Source organism: Gekko japonicus, unplaced genomic scaffold (assembly GCF_001447785.1).
Source record: "Gekko japonicus isolate JY-2015 unplaced genomic scaffold, Gekko_japonicus_V1.1 scaffold164, whole genome shotgun sequence".
Taxonomy (NCBI): domain Eukaryota; kingdom Metazoa; phylum Chordata; class Lepidosauria; order Squamata; family Gekkonidae; genus Gekko; species Gekko japonicus.
The window spans coordinates 1,634,816-1,655,765 of NW_015159714.1; the positions used below are offsets into that span (position 1 = coordinate 1,634,816).

Here is a 20,950-nt window from a genome sequence, read left to right on the forward strand (position 1 = left end):
TCCTGGAGACAATGGCTGCTTTGGGCAGTGGATTCTATAGCATTATACCCTGCTGAGGTCCCTCCCCACCCTAAACCCTGCCCTCCCCAGGCTCTACCCCTCAAATCTACAGGTATATTCCAACCCAGAGTTGGCAACCGTGTAATCGGCTATGGTACCACTTTCCAGACCCTTGGAACCCAGAAAACATGGCACAGGAGGAGGTGCTTTTCTACCTTAGCTGTGACTGCATAGCCCCAAATTAACATAAGCTAACCTCCAGGTGGCACCTGGAGATCTCCAGCTATTAAAACTGATGTCCAGATGATCAAGATCAGTTCTCCTGGAGACAATGGCTGCTTTGGGCAGTAGATTCTCTGGCATTATACTCTACTGAGGTCCCTCCCCACACCAAATCCTGCCCTCCCCGGGCTCTACCCCTCAAATCTACAGGTATTTCCCAACCCAGAGTTGGCAACCATGTAATCAGCTATGGAACTACTTTCCAGACCCTTGGAACCCAGAAAACATGGCACAGGAGGAGGTGCTTTTCTACCTTAGCTGCCACTGCATAACACCCCCCTCCCCCTCAAAAAATAAATCAGAGGTGGAGAGAACCATATCTGTTACCATGAGGCTGTTCTCCCATTCTACCCACTTGGGGCAGCAAAATGACTTGAGACAGCCCTGCCTTATAGCTAAGCAGAAGGAAAGAAACATGGCTTGCCTCCCTCCATTTTCCACTTCCCTCTGCCGCCCCACCAGCCACAATCGGGACACTCATCTGGAGCTTCCGTCTAGATCTCGTTGTATTTCTTCCCACAATGGGCATTACTCCTAGTGTATATATAAAAGAATTATTGAATATGAGAATCTTCTTTTTAAAAAGCTATTGTTCTCATAGGATACCTAATAGTTAGGTATCTTTTTTATATTTCTTCTTAATCTCACAAACTAGTATCAAGGTCTGCCAAATTAGAGCCTGGAATGAGTGTCTCAGAATAATATGCATGTTGCTACACTAGCGGTCTGATGTGTTGATGCAGAGATATTTAGGCTCCAACTAGGGTTACCAGCCAATCGCTGGGAGCCAGTGGGAGTGCGGTCATGGGAATGGGTGGAAATGGCGCTGCACCAGTGGCACAGTGGCACTTCCAGCAAATACCAGAAGTGCCATCATGTCACTGATGTGATGTTGATACAAAGTAACATTGCACCATGGGCACGGGACCATTTTAAACAAAATTTCCTCCCACCAGCTCTCAGCAGGCTGACGGGCAACAAATAGGGAGAGTGGAAAATCTCCCTAGCTCTAGCTGCAACCCATCTAAACTCCATATGTGAAAACACTGGAACTCAAGGGGGTTTTTTTGTATGTGTTCACATCTGAAGAAGCCCATCTCTGTTTGTTGGCCTGCACAAGAAAACTTTCTGCTCAGCTTCATAAACAAAAACATTGAGATGTTGAAATTTGCAAACCATACATCTGTGCCAGAGATTCATGTTGGGCAGCAGAAATGGACCCAGCTTGGGAAATACCTGGAGATTTGGGACAATTCTTGGGAAGGGCAGAGTTTAGGGTTGGGAAGGATGCGGGGATGTGGTGCCATAAAACCTGACCTCCAAAGCTACCATTTCCTACAGGCCCCATCTGGAGGTTGGCAACCTTGTGCACTGGTACCGGTGCACGATCACATGCTATTCCACAGGAGAAATTACTTTGGTATTCATTACTTCCTGATGCCTCAGGAGCCTGACCTGAAAACTATACTCCTTAACCATGCAGATCTCAAAAGGTGACTTTACAGATGTAGGAGCCTAAGAATCTGTGCACCAGTAACAAATTTCATGGTGCCTATGGGCTTTTATTTTGTTTGTTAAGTACCCCATTCTAAAAGGTTGCCTGAACATCAAAAATTTTCTTTGCATTGATGGTTTTAAATTTATGGATTTATTGTCCATAAAGTCTTTTGAAGCTTTATGATTATATTAAAACTTTATTGAGGCACAGGCAACTAGGAAGCAGCTGTTCTCCTTTCTAAGTACACAAAATTATCATATCTAAGGTAGCATCAAATCCCAGTTATTTTTATTCTAACTAGAACTGGGGGGATTGTACCCAAGGGTAGGTCTATATCTAATTACTCATAAAAATTCAGGTAGTAAACACCTGCTCTGAGGTTATTCTTGGGGGGGGGATTATTTTTTTACAAACAACATTTGTCTGCGCACTGTTTCCTCAGATGTGTGTATACTTTTAAAAGTGATTTATCTCCAGACAATATATCCTAGACAGGAGATGCAGAAGTGATGCATACTGGGTGTGCAGCATATTTAAAAGCTCAGGCTTTTGGTTAAGACACATGGAAATGAAAACCAAAAACAGAAAAGAAAAGAAGGAACATGAGCTGATTTGGCCCTGTACAGTCCCACTGTCCTGTTCCCCATTCCCTTCATCTGAAGGAACACCTGTGCAACCCATACACAACCTATGTTCACAGTGACATTCTCCATAAACATGAATGGGTTGGAAGCCTGGAGTCTGAGTAGTTCTGCCAGTGCCCCTTCCCTGCCCAAAGGTACCTGAAGATGACTTCTTAAAGCAAGGTTTCCTGCATTTTTCAAAGACCTCTGACTGCATTTCCCAGCTACCAATCCTTCAGATATATGGAGAGAGTCTGTGTGAGGTAGGGGTTAGTGTGTTAGATTATGACTGGGGTTATCCAGGCTCAAATCCCCATTTAATGGTTTGTGCCACCATTGCTATAACAACGTTGCATGTTTGACAAGTGAGGAGGTTGTGAAAGGTGAAACGCTATCATAGTTTGAGCTTCCCAGTGTATCTGGATTGGTGGTAGCCAGAAATGTCTTCAAGATGAGGTGTGTGTGTAAATAATGAATCATGCTGTCTTTATGCTGACTTATGGCTACTCCATAGGGTATTCAAGGCAGTTCAGAGGTGGTTTGTCATTGCCTGCCTCTGCATAGCAACCCTGGAATTCCTTGGTGGTCACCCATCAAAATACTAGCCATGGCTGATTCTGCTTAGCTTCCGAGATCTAATGAGATCGGACTAGCCCAGGACATCCGGGTTAAAATAACATACAAGTACTTTATCACAGACCTGCTCCTCTTTGCCCAGTGCAACAATTCCACTGTGTTACTACTTCCATGATGTGGCTATTGCTACTTCTGAACTCCTGACCTAAGTGCCTGCAATAGTTTAGTGTCCTAAGACTACCAGAGTACTGATGCAACAGCCATAGTGACTTACATTGTAAATACCAGCATGCCAGAGCAAAGGTTTAGAAGATTGGACTGTTTGTCAGTAAATGGTTTTGGTTTTAAGGGATTAAATAATAATACTAATGGGGGGGGGGAATAAAGCAGGTGCTGTTGTGTAGCTGTTTAACAATGAAAGCAGATTGGTTTGACTATACCTGAATATCTGTTTGTGTACACGTGTGAACATATCATGGTAGCACTTTATTGTTTCCCTTGATGCTGCTTTTAATTATTGGGGTTTTGCTAGTAAACACAGGAGTTGGAATCTGATCTGACTGCAGTTTGCTGAATTAGCATTTGATTCTGTTTACTGTGGATGTAGTCCAGAGACAATAAGGCAAGCTGCTAAATTCTTGGTACCCCAAACACATTTTCTTAGTTCAGGGTAGGGTTGCCAGCCTCCAGGTGGGGCCTGGGGATCTCCTGCTTTTACAACTGATCCCCAGCCGAAAGAGATCAGCTCCCCTGGAGAAAATGGCTGCTTTGGAGGGTGGACTAGATGGCATTGTACTGTGCTGAGGCCCCTCCCTTCTCCAAACCCCGCCCTCTCCTGACTCCACCCCCAAAGTCTCCAGGTATTTTCCAACCCAGACTTGGCAACCCTAGTTCAGGGGGCGGGAGTGAAATGCAAATCCCCTACACTCTTGTATCATCTGTTCAGTGGCCAGAAAGGAGAGGAAGATCATAATTGTGCTCCTGGATCTCAGTATATGTTCATTTTTAAAGACTGGTTTTTAAACTGATGTGATTATCACATTTTGAAAAATAATGTGAAATGAATGGCTTAAACCCAATATTTACATACAGTTTTCAAGAAACAAGGAACATTCAGATTTCTGTCTTGAACAAAGATGGAAATAAAAAAAAGTTTTAAAAAATAAACCCAATTAAAATCGGGTTGAAAAACTACATTTATAATTTGCTAAATTGTACCACAAGTCAATGACTGCTTTCAGTTTTATGCTTTGCAGCCCAATCCTATACATTTATACTAAGAAGTTAACTCCCACTGGGTTCAGTCAAGCTTACTGCCAAGGAATATAAACTTGAGTACTTCAAAATAGTATGCCACTTAATAAATCATGAGTTTACAATGACGCCTAAATTTTCAGCTCTCTGGTGTATTCCTTCACCATAATTATAATACACACCATTTATACAGAGTAAATTAATTATAATATTTCACATGCCCTTCTTTATGGAAATGTTTCCAACTTTCAGTATTGCAAATTGTGTAAAGCTGTTTAAAGAAACCTTTCCAAGGCAGTCACTTTCCGCAATTAAAGCCACAGTCTACTGACTTCATTTCCTTTTGCTTGAAGAATTGACTCCAGTGACTAGATTTGGCTGTCATTGTCTAATCTGCGTTATTGATCAGCCAAAGTCCTTTTTCTTTAAAAAAAGGGAAAGGAAAGGCAAAGCCTTAGAAATATGGAAAACTTTGGCCATTATCCTGATGCATTCAACCTTTCTGTAACAAAAGGAGAGCATGATGAGGGAACACAGCCATTCACAATCGCGTCTATTGATTGAAAATCATTTAAATACCATCTGAAATGTCACTGACATTTACTGCTCTGTTTTTTAAAAAACAAATTACACATGTTGACAAGTAAATAACAAGAGATTGCTTATCGTGGCAGCTGTCATGTAGACATGCCAATAAATTATTCATATCGGCGAGTTTTATTGTCTTCCCCTGGTGAATGGCACTGCAGGTTGAAATTGAGAGATGCTCAGAGGGTAGACTATTATGTTATTAGGACTTTTAATGCATTAATACCAGGAGAGAAAAGCCAGTAATCTCCTTTCAGTCTGAACCCCAAGTGCGTTTTCCCTCCTCATATCATAACGATATTGGAATTCATAAATGTGTTTCATGTCCATTATTGCAGCACTGGGTCCTACTTCCTTTTTAACTGTCAGCTTTCTCCAGTTCTTAAGGGAACAAAAGTATTATTTAAAGCAGAATTGAGGGTTCTATAATGCAGACTAAGTAATGAGTGGGCCAAGAATTGCATCAGGCATTTCAGGCTGGTTTGCAATTTATTTGTTCATTTTATTTATTTTTTTCGTATTTATAGTCCGCCCTCCCCACTAGCGGGCTCAGGGAGAGTAACAACACATAAAATACAATAAATACAGTTAAAAATGAACGCAGTTAAAATACAGTTAATAAAAACAAAACGCAGTAACAAACATTAAAATGGTGGTCAGAGCTCAAAACAGAAGTTGGCTGGCTGCAAGAGGTTCCCTGGCTTGTTGGTAATAGATAACAATAGGCCAGCTGTTGTTGGATGGGAGACAAAAACCTCAGGGAGGCCATGAATGGCCTGGCAGAACAGCTTCATGAGGAATTGAAGAAAATCTCCCAGTGCCCTGATCTCAATAGGGAGCATGTTCCACCAGGCAGGGGCCAGGGCAGAAAAAGCCCTGGCCCTGGTCGAGGCAAGACAGGCCGCCTTCAGCTGAGAGCGCTTCGGCTGAGAGCGCTGCAATCAGAGCGCTGTTTTATCATTGGGTGATAAAGGATGTAAACTATTAACAGATAATCATGGAGTTTGGAAATGGGTCGTTACTGTTGTTAAAGACCTTAATAGGGATTGAACTTCCAATGTGCCCCCTCCTGCCACCCTTTAATGTTCTGAGTGATATCCAAGGTCAGAAATATAAACTGAAGCTTGCTAATTATGCCCAAAAATTACTGTGGAAAAAAGCTAGAAGAACAAAGTACAACCCCTTGGTAGTAGAGGAAAATCTGGTAGGGTTAAAACTATCACCTTCTTAATGAGTTTGCTGGTAACATGTATGGAAGAACCAGGCTGAATGAAGTGGTCCAACCAGAAGTAGATGTTGATGTTGTGAAACAAAACTTTATTTATTAGATCAAATACTATTTTTTTTACTAGTGCATGTAGCCAGTTCTGTTGATCTCTGTGTGGCACTCCTAAGAACAAGCCCGCTGGATCAGATCAAAGGTTCATCTTGTCCAGCCAACCTACTTCCCACCATGCCTCTAGGAAGCCCATAAACTATATAAGAAGGAAATTGCCCCATTGTTGTCTATGTGTAACCAGCCTCCAAAGGATGTCGTTTCCCTTTTTCCATTATGGTTAATACTTGTTAATAGCCATTATAGGCCATGATTTTTTCTGATTCCCTTTTAAAGCTACCTAAGGTAGTGCCCAATATTACATGGTGGGACAGCTAATTGCATAAATTATATGTCGCATGAAGACATACTTCCTGAATCCATTCTCATGATTGACTAATGTCAAGTGCTTGTATAATGGGGGAGAAAAATAAGTTCACTCAATCCCCTTCATCTCTACCATGCATAATTTTATGAACCTCAGTTAAATGTGTCCCCCTCTCCAGGAGCCTTTGTTTTCTAAAGTAAAAAGCCCCCAACAATTTAGCCTTTCATTGCAGGGATGAGGCTTCAATCTTATGATCGTTTTAGTCGCCTTGTTTGTGCCTTATCCAGCTCTATGACTCCCACTGACTCAGTGATTGCAATCAGGTATCAGAAACAAAAAGCAGAAATCTGTTCACCACAGTCTCAAACACCATTTGTTGTCATGCCCACATGCTCCTTCAGTGTTTCTCCTTTCTTGTGTGTAGAATGTGATTGAGTGTTTACTGCCTTTGGAAAACTTTGTCTTAATCCCAGTTTAGATGGTTTGTGGGGAGGAAAGCCCCGTATTGCTACAACATGGGGCTTGTTTGTAGACTTCTGAAACCAGGAATCCTTTAGTGGTGCTCCGCATCTAAAGGAAAGAATAGAAAGAAGGTGCATGCATAACATGTGTTTGTGCATATCATCTGAAGGCAGCGAGTATTCTAAATGCAGCTGGACCTTAAATTTATATAAAGGCATTATGATGCTGGCAGTTTTATTCCCCATCCCTTTCTAATATTCCCTCGCTTGGAATTTGTCTTTTCACAGCCAGTGCACACTAAGTCGATGTTTTCATTGAACTATCCATCACTACCCAAGATCTCTTTCCTGGTTAGTCATTACTGGTTCAGACACTGTCAGTATATATGTGATGTTTTTTTACCCACTGTGCATCACTGTAGAATGACTTAAATTCAACCTCATTTGACATTCTGTTGTTCACTCACCCAGCTTGAAGAGATTCTTATGGAATCTTTGATTCTTACTCTTTGAAGTCTGCTTGGGCTCTAACTGTCTTTACTGGCTTGGTGTCATCTGAAAATATGGCCGTCTCGCTGTTCGTCCTTATTCCAGAACCCTTATTATTATGCAAGGCAAAAAAAAAATGAAAAGGATGAAAATTGGGCTTCTCCTACACCCAAATGAACACACCATTTCACATTCAAAATGGCCTGTCAATATGAGACATCATGCTTGGAGAAATGGGGAAAAAACAGGAATAACAGGTAATTGCACTGGAAGAAAACCTAAAGTAATTTTTCATTTTTCCCTTACTTTCCATAAAATATATTTCAACAGTTAGGAGGTTTCCTTAGGGATTCCTCGTTTGAACACCAGTAGCCATATAGTTTCCTTTTAATAATCCCTAGCATAGCATATGTATTTTGTAACCAGTCGGCAGACTACTATGAGCTAAAGGACTCATTCCTAGTTAGTAACGGAGGTTCAGATCTTGGCAATAAATGTGTGACCTATGGCTGCAATCCTAGAAAGTTGAGATGAGGTAGTGGGAGTATGAATGCATCTAGACTCTGGAGGTGTTTTCAAAAGTTTTCATTTCAACCGATCAGCATGATCAAACAAGGAAGCTTAAACAGAAAAAGAGGGCTTGCTTTGACCATTGAGTGATCAGATGCATTAAGAATGCCCCACATATCTCTAACAGTAAGTTTATAGCCTGTGGGAAAGTGAAATGTATTTAGTCAAGTTTCTTGTTCAAAGTATCCCTTCACAAACAAAAGCCCAGGATTACATCAGTGTGTGAAATCCCACTTTTTGTGTCTAGGTGTTCACATTAGTTTATCAGGAGATCATATGGAAGCATTACAATGTTGATGTTACATGGTATCCATGATAGAGAAATGGTGGAGATTAGTATTGGATATGAAGTACTGAGTATGGGGTAGTTTTTAAACAATCAGTTGTCTGCCATGAGCTAAAGAACTCCTTCCTGGTTCAGACCTCATCAATAAATATGTGGTGTTATGGCTGCAATCCTAGAAAGTTGGAATGAGATATAGAGCAATCCTAAGCAGGTCGACTGCACCCTACTGAAGTCTGCTCAATAGGCAGCTACACTCATTAGTATTCTTGAAAAAACTGTGGATATGGATTTACTTATACAAATTGGCACATCATAAAAATCAAGGAAGTTACAAGGTCATTACAGAACTGAGGTTGTATATATGTGGCCAGGACTGGGTATAGCATTTCAGCATGTTGTGTTGAATGTTGACAGTAAAATATGAAAATGCAAGCCATTTAAATAAGATTTCATGGTCCTGGACTGTAGAAAACACATAGTTTCAAGCCAGTATCTTTTTAAAAAAAAGTCAGCGTTTTCCAGCAACCTGTTTTAGCTCAGGTGGCTTGCTCACTACCCTTCTTCAAGCAGCTTTTTTCAGAGGCTACACAAAGTATTCATCTTCTCAACAACTCCAGTGTTGGAAAGCAGGTAATTCCAATCTTCCCTGGTGATTCTTCCAACTAGAGAAAGACTCTTCTTTTATGTTTGCCCAGCACACCTAATGACATAACTCCAACTGTATCCATCTGCAAGTGACACTGAATACTTTAGGCATGGCCGGTGGAGGGAGTACAAATATTTCCAAAAGCCATGCCAAAAAGTATATTGTCTTTTTATGCTAGCAAGTGGGAAAACCTACTATTAGGTACGCCATTTCCCTTGTTAAAAATAAAATGTCACACAGTAATGAGACCATATAGTTCCCCGTGGGCTTCATAACTTCTCTCCTTGTCAGATCTAAGTAATGGTTTTCATTCCATCCTTCCCCCTTAATCTCAGAGCTCTGCAAGGAGGTAAAGCTATGCCAGTTATGCTTTCCTCCTGAAAGAGAACCTTGAATGGGAGATCGTTATGGGCAAGAAAACAATACTGTTTGGAATAATTAATATAGAATCATTCTCAACAGTTCTGTAAAGGGCAGAATCAGTGGAACAGCTAGAATATGAGCGCCCTGGGGCAAGAAACTCTACTGACCCTCCCCATGTCTCCACCCACCTACAAAGCAAAAATGCCATTTTAAAATTTAACTGATGCCCAGTCTTCTTTCCCTCTCTCTCTCACTTCAATTAACCCTGGGGGTTTGGGGGGGAGGGATACCCACTTTTTTGTCATGAGTGGCAGCAAATATGTAAGACCTTATGGAATGCACTTAATGCCCTAAGCTAAACTGAACAAAAATATCCATCCACATTTTCGGGGGGGAGGGGATCGGGAGGGGGGATTATTCTTTTCATGGGTACAGCTTGCAGGCCATGGCTAGTTCTTGGTAGCTGACCAAGAGTAAGATTCTACATGGATTTATAAGCAAGTGTTGCCAAGAGGTGAATGAATCAGTCCACTTCTCTGTGGCAGCCAAAAGTGGATTTAAGGCACCCCCGGTGGTGGGAAATAATCATTACAGGGCAGGGATACAGTCCATACTATGGTACGAATGCTGGTACAACTGCACTGCACCAACCTCCCAGGACCCCTAGGGCTGTTGCCCACTTTGCAGTATAACATGGGCACAAAACATATGGGTGTATGTGACTCTGCAGAGTCAGATTATGTGGCCTGTAGTCTGCTCCCATGTGGCTGGAGGAGAGAACACCCCTTTCCTGTTGTGGTCCAAAATTCTGGGGGAGGCTGGGGATGGGAGTCATTAGCAGCGCAGTATTCTGACACCCCCCCAAGCTTTTCACTGTGTCCAAGAGCAGGGATACAGGGGAAGAAAGTGACAGGATGTTGACTCAGCTGTACTGTGGACTGAGAGTCAGCCCTCTGACTCCGCCCCACAGGGGAAATTTCTCCATTGCACTAAGTGTAAATCCATGTGGTTGTTACAGTTTAAGAGACCAGGTGTGTGTCTTTATTTACCAGGAGGGGGTGTGGCAATTATTCCGCCTTCTCTACATATAGTAATAGATTGGTGTGTGCTCAGTGTGTGAAATATTCCCAAGTGAGCTGCCATTTTGGTTGTGTTGATGAGATTTGGAGTTTTCTTCATGATATATTCAGAAAGGGTTTTTTAAATGAAGTAACAGAAAGCAGGCACTGTTAACTGAGGCATATTATAACTACCTCCATGCTTTTATTTATATGAAGAAATAATCTCAACGTTAAATATCTTTATTGCCTTTCTTATTGGTATACCTAACAACTGAAACCAGTACAGTTAATCCAAAAGAACATATACACAGTATATCCCTTTGGTAACCAAAGATGAGAGTTCCCACCCGCTCCTCCTGCAGATATTGGAACCATAAGTACCATACATGAAGAATCTGATCAATTAAAAGTAGTCGTCACTTAAGTCCCTATGGAACAAATGAGAGAGAGAGAGTTTGTTTGTTTGTTTGTTTGTTTGTTTGTTCCGGAGGGACATATATATTTGTGAACTTCCTGCATTGTGCATGGGGTTGGACTAGATGACCCGGGAGATCCCTTCCATCATTATGATTCTATAACTTAAGCCCCTTTGCTTTCAGTATAATTTAGTCAAGACTGACTTTAGATGGATTGGGGCCAAAGTCTTTGGAACAGAGTCTGGAGACTATTCCAAAGTTTCAGTGCATATAGCCCCGGAATGCTAATAACAAACTGTGGTTGCTTCCCATGTTAGCCTCAGAGCCCCAGTAGAGACATATGATATTGTGTGAAAGGAGAATGCATGACTTCTATAGCAACCCTGAAATTAAAGTTTGTCAACTCTTTTTCGTTTTTCTAGTCTTGCCTTTCATAAGAGAGGGACCATTTTTCTTTTACCGAATCGATGAAAGGGTCTATTTTCAGAATGACTTCATATCGACGGAAAAGTCACAGTTGCCCTCAGTATTGATTGCATGTCCATAATCACTTCTTGCTCAGTAAATTAACTTCATCCAATCATTTGCAATAGAAAAGGAAATAGATCAGTTAAGGAAAAAAAATATTTGCACTTAAAAAAAAATAAGACCCTCACCAGCATCTCACTCAGAATGTTCTTTTTGTTGCCTAGGAAGTGGATTTGCATCGAGTGAACAGCCAAGATAAGTTTGGGCTTACTGTGTGCTACAGAACTGACGATGAAGATGATATTGGCATTTATATAAGTGAGGTGAGAGAGAGCAGCTTTATACAGAACATCTGCCCTTTTCAAGTAGGGAAGAAACTGTTTCTTCCTGCTAATTATATTTCATGTTATTCCTAGTAGCAAGCTTAATTTTAAACATTTGTTTTTAAACATTTCTTAAAGCATAGTATGAAACATTTCACTGCCATTTAGCTTCTGTTCCTCTGTATCCTTCATGTTCATCCCCCTATATCTGTCATGTTTATCTACACATGCTATTTTTAACAAATGCATTCATTTCTGTGATTAAAACATAAAATATGGGATTTGCATAGTTTCATAGCAGGAGTACAACTTTGCTTTTTCATCTCTTTCATTAAATCAGTAAGAAGGATTTGGAGCTATGGTCAAAAGTACAACTTCGTACATATCACCTTGGGAGTATGCAAGCCCATCATGACCCTAGGTGGGAAATGGCGTGAGAACCAACCCTAAATCACAAGAAAGATTGTATATGTATGCGGGGAGTCATCCTAGTTTTTAGCACAAATGTTACCTCCCCTCTTTCAAAAAGTCAGCATCTAATTTATATTCATACAGACATGCTGACTTACAGTCTTTTAAAACATTCAAGTTAAATATTGCCTTTTGATTAATATACCTAGTGTGAATACTCACTTTTCCATCAGGTTATGCTAACGTCTTAGCACAGTGAAGTGGGCACCTTATGGTAAGCCCCTGTTCTAATTACATTTGAGAAGGCTCTGCTGTATTTACCTACACAAGCAACACAGCCAATATAGAACCAGTTTGGTGTAGTGGTTAAGTGTGTGGACTCTAATCTGGGAGAACCGGGTTTGATTCCCCACTCCTCCACTTGCACCTGCTGATGTGACCTTGGGTCAGTCACAAGCTCTGGCACAGCTGTCCTTGAGTTCTCTCAGCCCCACCTACCTCACAGGGTGTCTGTTGTGGGGAGGGGAAGGGAAAGGAGTTTGTAAGCCGCTCTGAGACTCCAAGTGAAGGGTGGGGTATAAATCCAATCTCTTCTTCTTCATCTTCTTCTTCTATAGCAGATTACCTTCTAGTTTAGGGTTTGTTCACAACCTACGTGCATCATCTCTTCATATGATGAACCTTGATTGAATGTACAAGCTGTCCAGTTTTAACAGTATTGTGTCACACTGACTTTGGCATGGATCCACTAGAAGGTTTCCATGGACAGAAAGGATTTCCGTTTGCAGAACCACCCCTCTCCTGTCCAAAAAGCTTGCACAGTGTTGATCCCTGGGGACAGGGGACTCTTAGGAACAGTATAAGCATGGAGTCAGAGTTCTGCTACAGGAGGAGGGAATCAGTGAACATTGACACCTCTCCCCACACCACACATGTGAAAATTCTCCAGTGGATCCAAGCTAACAAGTGTTGCAGTAGTTGTCTCTGTAGTGATCAATGACTCATTCATTCATACAAATCAATACTTCATTCTGCACTCAGTGAGTGATAAAGCATGTACTGTAAGTATGAATCAGTCCACTGGACTATGATGGACTTCCCAGACTCACCCCAGTGAACTTCTTATGCAATTGCTTCTTTCATTAATGTTGGTCAGTTATATCAGCAATCAACTTGGACAACCTGCAACTGATGCAGTTGAGCCTACCAAGCTCATGTATAGCACTGTATCTCCCATGCTTCTGATTAATTTGGAATGACATCTTCCTCTGTCTTGGAGGCCCTGAGCAGTTAATAGTGTTCATATTATTAGTAGTATGTACAGAAAATACTGTAAAATGTAAATCCCTCCTCTCTTTCCTTTACTTCACTAGCATCATAGTTAGGAAGCACTGAATTAATGGGAAGCAGCTAACTTTCTGCTCTTTTTTTGCAGATTGATCCCAACAGTATTGCTGCCAAAGACGGTCGCATCCGAGAAGGCGATCGTATAATTCAAGTAAGTTTGCAAATAATACAAGTATTAGCTATATTGTGAGAAATACTGCCAATGTTGATACCAGTTCATCACTTGCCTGGTTTTGTGTTCCCTTTTGAAAGTCAGTCGATAAGAAAATTGGATGTAAAAACGTGCCCAAAGCATGTGCTCCAAAGTAGATTTTCTTGGCATCCTTTCACAAAGCCAGCTGCTAGTTTTTAGGCCACGTGCAGTAGAATTTACTTGCACAGACTGGCCATGAAAGGCTGAAGTGTTACCTAGCAGCATTATAGCTGTAAGAGAAGATCTAAGAGAAAGAAAAACAGCAGTCTCCTATAATGCTTATCATTTATTTATTTATATTATTAGATTTATACTCTGCCTTCTCTGCCAAGGCAGGCTCAAGGCTTTTAATGTACAAAGGCATGTATAATTCTTACTTTAGTCAGCTGCATAGCAGCTTTGTGAATCCCAGTGGTCAGCTTATTTTTTGATGTGAAAAAATTATGTGGCAAGCAGTTATCTACTTTCCCAGAAGACGTTTTGAAACTCAGAGTGCACCCTACCAAGGTAGGATTCCTTGGTGCTCCTAAAAAAACTGATGAACAGATTTCCTCATTTGAAGGTGCCCGTAAACAAAAGAATCACCAGTCAAAACTTAAAGTATCTGTCTGGTGACATCTGAGCACGGCTTTTTTGCGATAGGACATTTTGGAGGTCATGAACTCAGAGGGTCACCATAAGTTGGAAGTGACTTGATGGCACTTAAAACACACATGGGTGACATCAGAAAGTAAGAAGATTGGACGTGGACTAACGGTACAATTGTAAGCAGGATTTCACAGATCCTTCGGATTGCACAGATTTGCTTTATAGACTTTGGCACCTTGAACTGAAAGGGACTGACTTGGCCCAGGCCAACTGCTGAATCTGTAGCTGAACCTAGAAATTAACTCAGACCTCTGACATGAGACAGCTGAGGCTGAGAAAATAATGCTGATGGATTGAAGTTCTCAGAAAGAAGGTGTGTTTAAGCCCAGAATAGTATTCTTGGTGCCAAAAAGATCTATATGGCTGGAATCTTGCAGATTTTTACAGAAATACACTCCATTATTTTATCACTTTTCAGTTATTTTTCTCCAGGAAGTTCTATATATTAGACTGTTAGCCTTTTTTTTTTACAGATTAATGGCATAGAGATACAGAATCGAGAGGAAGCTGTGGCGCTTCTCACCAGTGAAGAGAGCAAGAACGTCTCCTTGCTCATAGCAAGGCCAGAGATTCTCCAGGTACCGTGTCTAATGGGAAAGAATGAAGAGGACAATAGTCCCTGTCAGATATCTTAACCGTTGCTGAGCAGAGTGACACTAACCATGTCACATACATCATGCTGCTTTTTAACGATACAGAATCATTGCCTTTATTGCATTACATTATGTTGCTACTGCATTTGTGCTCGTGCCATCTGGATGCTTTATTCTATTGCACAGGAACTAATGGGGGGTGTTTGAAGGTAATTCTTGAAGCACAAGATGGGATTCTTATAACACTTGGTAAATAATTGTTTCCTGTTCTGACCTGGGAAAGTATCTGTGCTCGTGGCTCTACTTTTTCCACACGGAATGCCCATCAAGGACAGTCATGTCATAGGCTGACACAGTTGTTAAGTCAGTAATCTCATTCTGCTTCTCTTTCCTTCCTTGGCATGTTACTTTGCAAAGAGAAGCTGGATTCAAGTCCACTAGCACCTTAGAGACCAACAAGATTATCTGATGGAGCTTCATGATGGTATCTAAGGTGCTACTGGACTCAAATCTAGCTCTTCTACTGCAGACCAAACACAGCTACCCTCTGAAACTATCTGCAAAGAGGGAATCCTTATCCCAGAAAGTTGCTTACCAGGCCTCCTTTCAGGGAGGCACATTTATTTTGTATGTCTGTTTTGTATTGCCTCTTGTAGTTGGATGAAGGATGGATGGACGATGACAGAAATGATTTTCTGGATGACTTGCACATGGACATGCTGGAGGAACAACACCACCAGGCGATGCAGTTCACTGCCAACATGCTTCAGCAGGTAGGTGCCATTGTGTGTCGTTTGTCAAAGCGTCTTCATGCCCCATCGTAATATTCTGATACCTTAGGGGAAACGGACAAAAGGGTTATTTCTACAAAGCCAGGCTCCTCTCTGATTCTTATCATTCAGCACTTCATGCAGTTCTTTTAAACTCCCTAGGAATAAGAGAAAATCCTGTATTGGCAGAATATTTGTGAAAATATAGAATATCTACACTGTATCCATACATTTAAGAGAAAGTTCAAAAGCAAGAAATTGCAAGTAGATAAATAGGTACCACTTCGGTGTGAAGGTAGCCGCGTTCCGTGCGCCTTGGTGTTTAGTCATGCCAGCCACATGACCACGGAAATGTCTTCGGACAGCGCTGGCTCTTCGGCTTTGAAACGGAGATGAGCACCGCAACCCTAGAGTCGGATTCGACTGACTTTCGAGCAAGGGAACCTTTATCTTTACCTTACACTGTATCTATACATTTAAGAGAATAGCCATCCCACTGTCAGCTATGCTGCCATCGCAGGTGGGAGGGGGAAGGATGAGGCTGTTACTGACTGTCTTAATTTGCTGGAATGTTAGCTTTCACCTCTCACAGTGCCTTATCATGTAGCCTGCTCTAGTGACCTTGGCGTTTTCCTGTTTTCTCTGACTTGGTATGTGCATCCATTATTTTCGGCGGGCTTGCCTCTATTCGCTGATTGGCCTGGATCCATCAGGAGGGCCCCTTTTGAAATCTGTATATCTTTCACCTCTCCCACCTTAAGATCAGTTCTGACACTGAATGTGTATAACAGATGACCTACCTTTCCTGTCTCCAATAAAGCTTTACTCTTTGGAAAGAAAGTGTGGAGAACTGATTACTGTGGGACTCTGACACCCAACCAAACAATTCCCATTGAAGCAACAAATTCCTTTTGTTCACTTTGTTTAGATTCTTTTCCCCCACCAGTCCAAAGGATTTACAATGCATCATTAGCTCACATTATAGCATCATAATCATGGTCTTTAATGTAGCAAAACTGGATTTAAGTTGAAGTTCCATATTTATTCATTTGTAATTATTTATAGTCTGCCTTTCTCACTGATATTCAAGGCGGATTACATAATACAAGTCAGTACAATCACTAGAATGAGGAGTCATCTAATAAACAATGTGATTGGCCTAAGACTGCAGAAATCTGAAACAAGGCATAAGTATTAGACATCACATATTAAACAATGCAAGACATGGTATTACATAAGTAGAAATACAATGCAGTGAGAGAAAGATTAAAAAATACAGCAACAGATAATACATATTAGTAGAATAGTCCACAGTCCTCTTCTCTCTATCAAAACATCTTCCTGAATCATTCTGTTATACTGCAGCCATATTCCTTTATAAAAATGCCCTCCTGAACACTTTTGTTTTACATAGTTTGTGGAAATCCAAAAGCAAGAGAACTTTCCTGATCTTCTCAGGCAGGCCATTCCATAAGATGGGGGCACGACAGAGAACGCTTGTGTATGGGCAGTTGTTGATCTTGCCCATTTGCAGGTTGGCACCAGCAGAAGGCCCTGTTCAGATGAACAAAGTTTTCATGGCGGAGCATGGGAGGAGAGGTGGTACTGCAGATATGAAGGTCCAAGGCCATGAAGGGCTTTGTATGTGGGGTCCAGTACCTTGAATTTAACCCAGTAACTAATGAGCAGCCAGTGGAATGGTTTTTTTTAAAAAGCAAAGCAAAAAGACTGAAAGATGTATCCCCAATGACATAGGACTTTTAAAAATGTTCTTGATATCTGTTCAAAGGCATGTTCCCATCTCAGCAAACAGTGCAACTCTTTAAAAATGGTTGTTGTTGTTGTTCTTGGATTAGAAGAACTAGAAATACCATCCTCATATCTGTCTTCCATGTAAAACATTCCTGATGAATCACTCCCAATGCACCCATAGGATATAGGCACAGAAAAACCAGTGTGCTTTGGTGTAGTGGTTAAGTGTGCGGACTCTAATCTGGGAGAACCGGGTTTGATTCCCCACTCCTCCACTTGCACCTGCTGGATTACCTTGGGCAAACCGTAGTTCTGGCACAGCTGTTCTTGAAAAAGAGCAGTTTCTGTCAGAGCTCTCTCAGCCCCACCTACCTCAGAGGGTGTCTGTTGTGGGGAGGGGAAGGGAAAGGAGTTTGTAAGCCACTCTGAGACTCCTTTGGGTAGTGAAGGGCGGGGTATAAATCCAATCTCTTCTCTTCTTCTCTTTTACTTTTCTTTATGTTTTCAACTTCTGTGTAACTTTTTAAATTTACTTCTCTCACTAGAAGAAAAATGAAGAGGACGGAGGCACCACAGACACGGCAACTATTTTATCCAACCAACACGAGAAAGACAGCGGCGTAGGTCGTACCGACGAAAGCACTCGAAATGATGAAAGTTCTGAGCAAGAAAACAATGCAGATGATCACACTACTTTCTCCAATAGCTTGGGAAGCCAGAAGAAACTGACATATAGCCAGGACACGCTGGGCAGTGGAGACATGCAGTTTAGCAACGAGTCATTCATTTCAGCTGACTGTACGGATGCGGACTTTCTTGGCATCCCGGTGGATGAGTGCGAGAGGTTCCGTGAACTGTTGGAGCTGAAATGCCAGGTAAAGTCCACCAACGCTTATGGTCTGTATTACCACAATAGCACCCCGGATATGAGTAAAAGTGATCAAGAAAGTGTGGACAGGGAGCTGGAGATGCTGAATGAGGAACTACGCAATATTGAACTGGAGTGCCTCAACATCGTGAGAGCTCACAAGATGCAGCAGTTAAAAGAGCAGTACCGAGAGCCCTGGATGCTGCATAACAGCGGCTTCCGGAATTACAACACAAGCATTGATGTTCGCCGGCATGAGCTCTCAGATATCACAGAGCTCCCTGAAAAATCAGACAAGGACAGCTCCAGTGCTTACAATACAGGGGAAAGCTGCCGTAGTACACCTCTCACTTTGGAGATCTCCCCCAACAACTCTTTATGCAGGACTGCGGAAGGGCTCAATCTGCAGGTCAGCGAAGGGGCAGAAGCACAGGGTGGTTTCCAGAAAAATTTGCTGACATGCCCAGAAAATCAAGAATCTGGCACAACTAAGCCACACCCAAAAGATGCTGACCCTGACAAGCAACTGGAAAGCAAAGAGAGGAAAGCCACTGACGGAAGCAAAAGTCCCACTCAGCCACCCAAACCAGGAGGCTCCTACTTATCCTCATACCACCATTCCCCCTATAAACATGCCCATATCCCTGCCCATGCCCAACACTACCAGAGCTATATGCAGTTGATACAACAGAAATCAGCCGTGGAATATGCACAGAGCCAAATGAGTTTAGTGAGCATGTGCAAAGACTTGAACTCTTCAAACCAGAGCGAACCCAGGATGGAATGGAAAGTCAAGGTGAGGAGTGACGGCACCCGCTACATCACCAAGAGACCTGTAAGGGACAGGCTGCTGAGAGAACGTGCCATAAAGATTAAGGAAGAACGTAGTGGCATGACCACAGACGACGACGCCATCAGTGAAATGAAGATGGGCCGTTACTGGAGTAAGGAGGAACGAAAGCAGCATTTGTTGAAAGCAAAAGAGCAGAGGAGAAGGCGTGAGTTCATGATGCAAAGCAGGTTAGAATGTCTGAAGGAACAGCAAGGGGCTGAGGAGAAGAAGGAGATGAACATCATAGAACTGAGCCACAAAAAAATGATGAAGAAAAGGAATAAAAAGATATTTGACAACTGGATGACGATCCAAGAACTCTTAACCCATGGCACAAAGTCCCCCGATGGCACAAAGGTTTACAACTCCTTCCTGTCGGTGACTACGGTATAACTCTCCTGTGCCAAAGTTGTGTACATAACAACCCTACCATTGGGGTAGAGATTCCTGCCTCGTTAAATGTGGCAACCCTGGTTCTTTTTTGTATATAAGACCCACATGTCGAGTTTGTAATGCAAAGACTGCTGTGGGTGCAGCCGTCCTCAGCAGGGGACAGAAACAGTCACACACCCAGCATCTTTAATGGCAATACTGAACAGACAGAGCTTATTTGAAACACCGATAGTACCTTTTTTTGTAACTTGTTACCCTTTTACATAACGTGTTTTAAATATCAGGAAAAAAAACATATTAATCATACTTACGCAGGTAATTTTTAAACTATATTCATATTTAATTTTAAAAGGTTACACGTGCAGAAACTCAAAGACAACTTCAAATATATATATTTTAACACACAAACCCCCCCAGTATTTTGCAATATATCTTAGCTACTGTGCCCTTTTTCGGCACATGTCAACTGTTTTATCCACATTTTAGCTGAACTACCGAATTCCTGATAGGATTATTTTGCAGGAATATGCATCATTTATCAAACTGTCTGGGTCTTTGGGACTGGGTATGCATTCTGGTTTGCCTCTTGGCAGGGCAGGCTGCCCAGCATGTGAGTCTCCAAACACAGCCTAGCTGTCATTTATGGTGTCCCGTCCTGTGTTCAGCAAGCTTTTATTTGTTGGCCAGGGACTGTAAAACAGGATTGTCGACAAAGTGGCCGAGTACTGCACAAGACTCATGGGCCGTAAATTGTACAGGTACAGTCTCAGAGGGATGGCTGTGAATATCTGGTTAGCTGCAAGCCCGCTTCAAAGCAGTAGTCAGAGGTAATGCATTGAGGGCTGTAAGAATATGCCAGGGGCTGAAGCAGTATAGCTCATATAATATGCAGGATGCACACAACAGTAAATGCACACAACTGCTTAAGAGTTCTGGCTAACAGCTGTACACTTTCTTCCTCCCTGTTGTTTCTGAAAGAAGTAGGAAGGTCTCGTTGAATGAGCAGGAGCAAAACTGCTGCGTGCGGCAGCTCTGAAGGAATCTGAAGCAAGTTTGCCAAGGGCTGTGGCCTGTGGAAAGAATGTGCATGTATGTCTAATGTTTTTTACAAGGCTGTTTGTGTACTTTGAAATGCCCATTGTAGTAGCTGTCTGCTTTGTAGATTTGAATGTATTGAAAATGAGAGCAGTTTTCACGAAATCATGACTAGTTATGAACATTAACAAGTAAAATGAAGTTAAAAAAAAATAAATTATTGTTTTATATTTCACCTCCTTGGGAATCATTTACTCTCACCTCTTTCCGCATCCGCCACCCCTGCTACAAACTATCAGATTTCTCTGGCTGCATTGTTTGCTCTGGCTGTCTTTTAGGATATACTTGAGCAGTGTGCTGGCCAATGACTAAATGTGGCTTCTGATATCCACACACGGTTATAGGACCTTTTGTTTCGGGGGGGGGGGTGTAGTTCTTGTGCTGGCAGAGATAAGGAACTAAAGAAATTCATAAAGGACCCCAAATTCATTGGGGGGGGAGTTGTATTCTTGTTACTTGCACATAATTTATTTTAAGAGTGATTCAGCTTTGGCCTATTCA

General features: G+C 41.8%; 1 protein-coding gene across 2 annotated transcripts in view; it reads left to right on the plus strand.

The window, feature by feature from the left end:
* The window catches only part of PDZRN3 (PDZ domain containing ring finger 3), a 275,915-nt gene extending 255,364 nt beyond the window's left edge, over positions 1-20,551 (plus strand). For both annotated transcript variants that reach the window (XM_015411241.1, XM_015411314.1), the window contains 5 exons: positions 11,449-11,547; positions 13,394-13,456; positions 14,620-14,724; positions 15,396-15,512; positions 17,807-20,551. In XM_015411241.1, coding sequence (XP_015266727.1) covers positions 11,449-11,547; positions 13,394-13,456; positions 14,620-14,724; positions 15,396-15,512; positions 17,807-19,354 — 1,932 coding nt within the window. In that variant the 3' untranslated portion in view covers positions 19,355-20,551. The remainder of the gene's footprint in view (positions 1-11,448; positions 11,548-13,393; positions 13,457-14,619; positions 14,725-15,395; positions 15,513-17,806) is intronic.
* Positions 20,552-20,950: the final 399 nt, after the last annotated feature.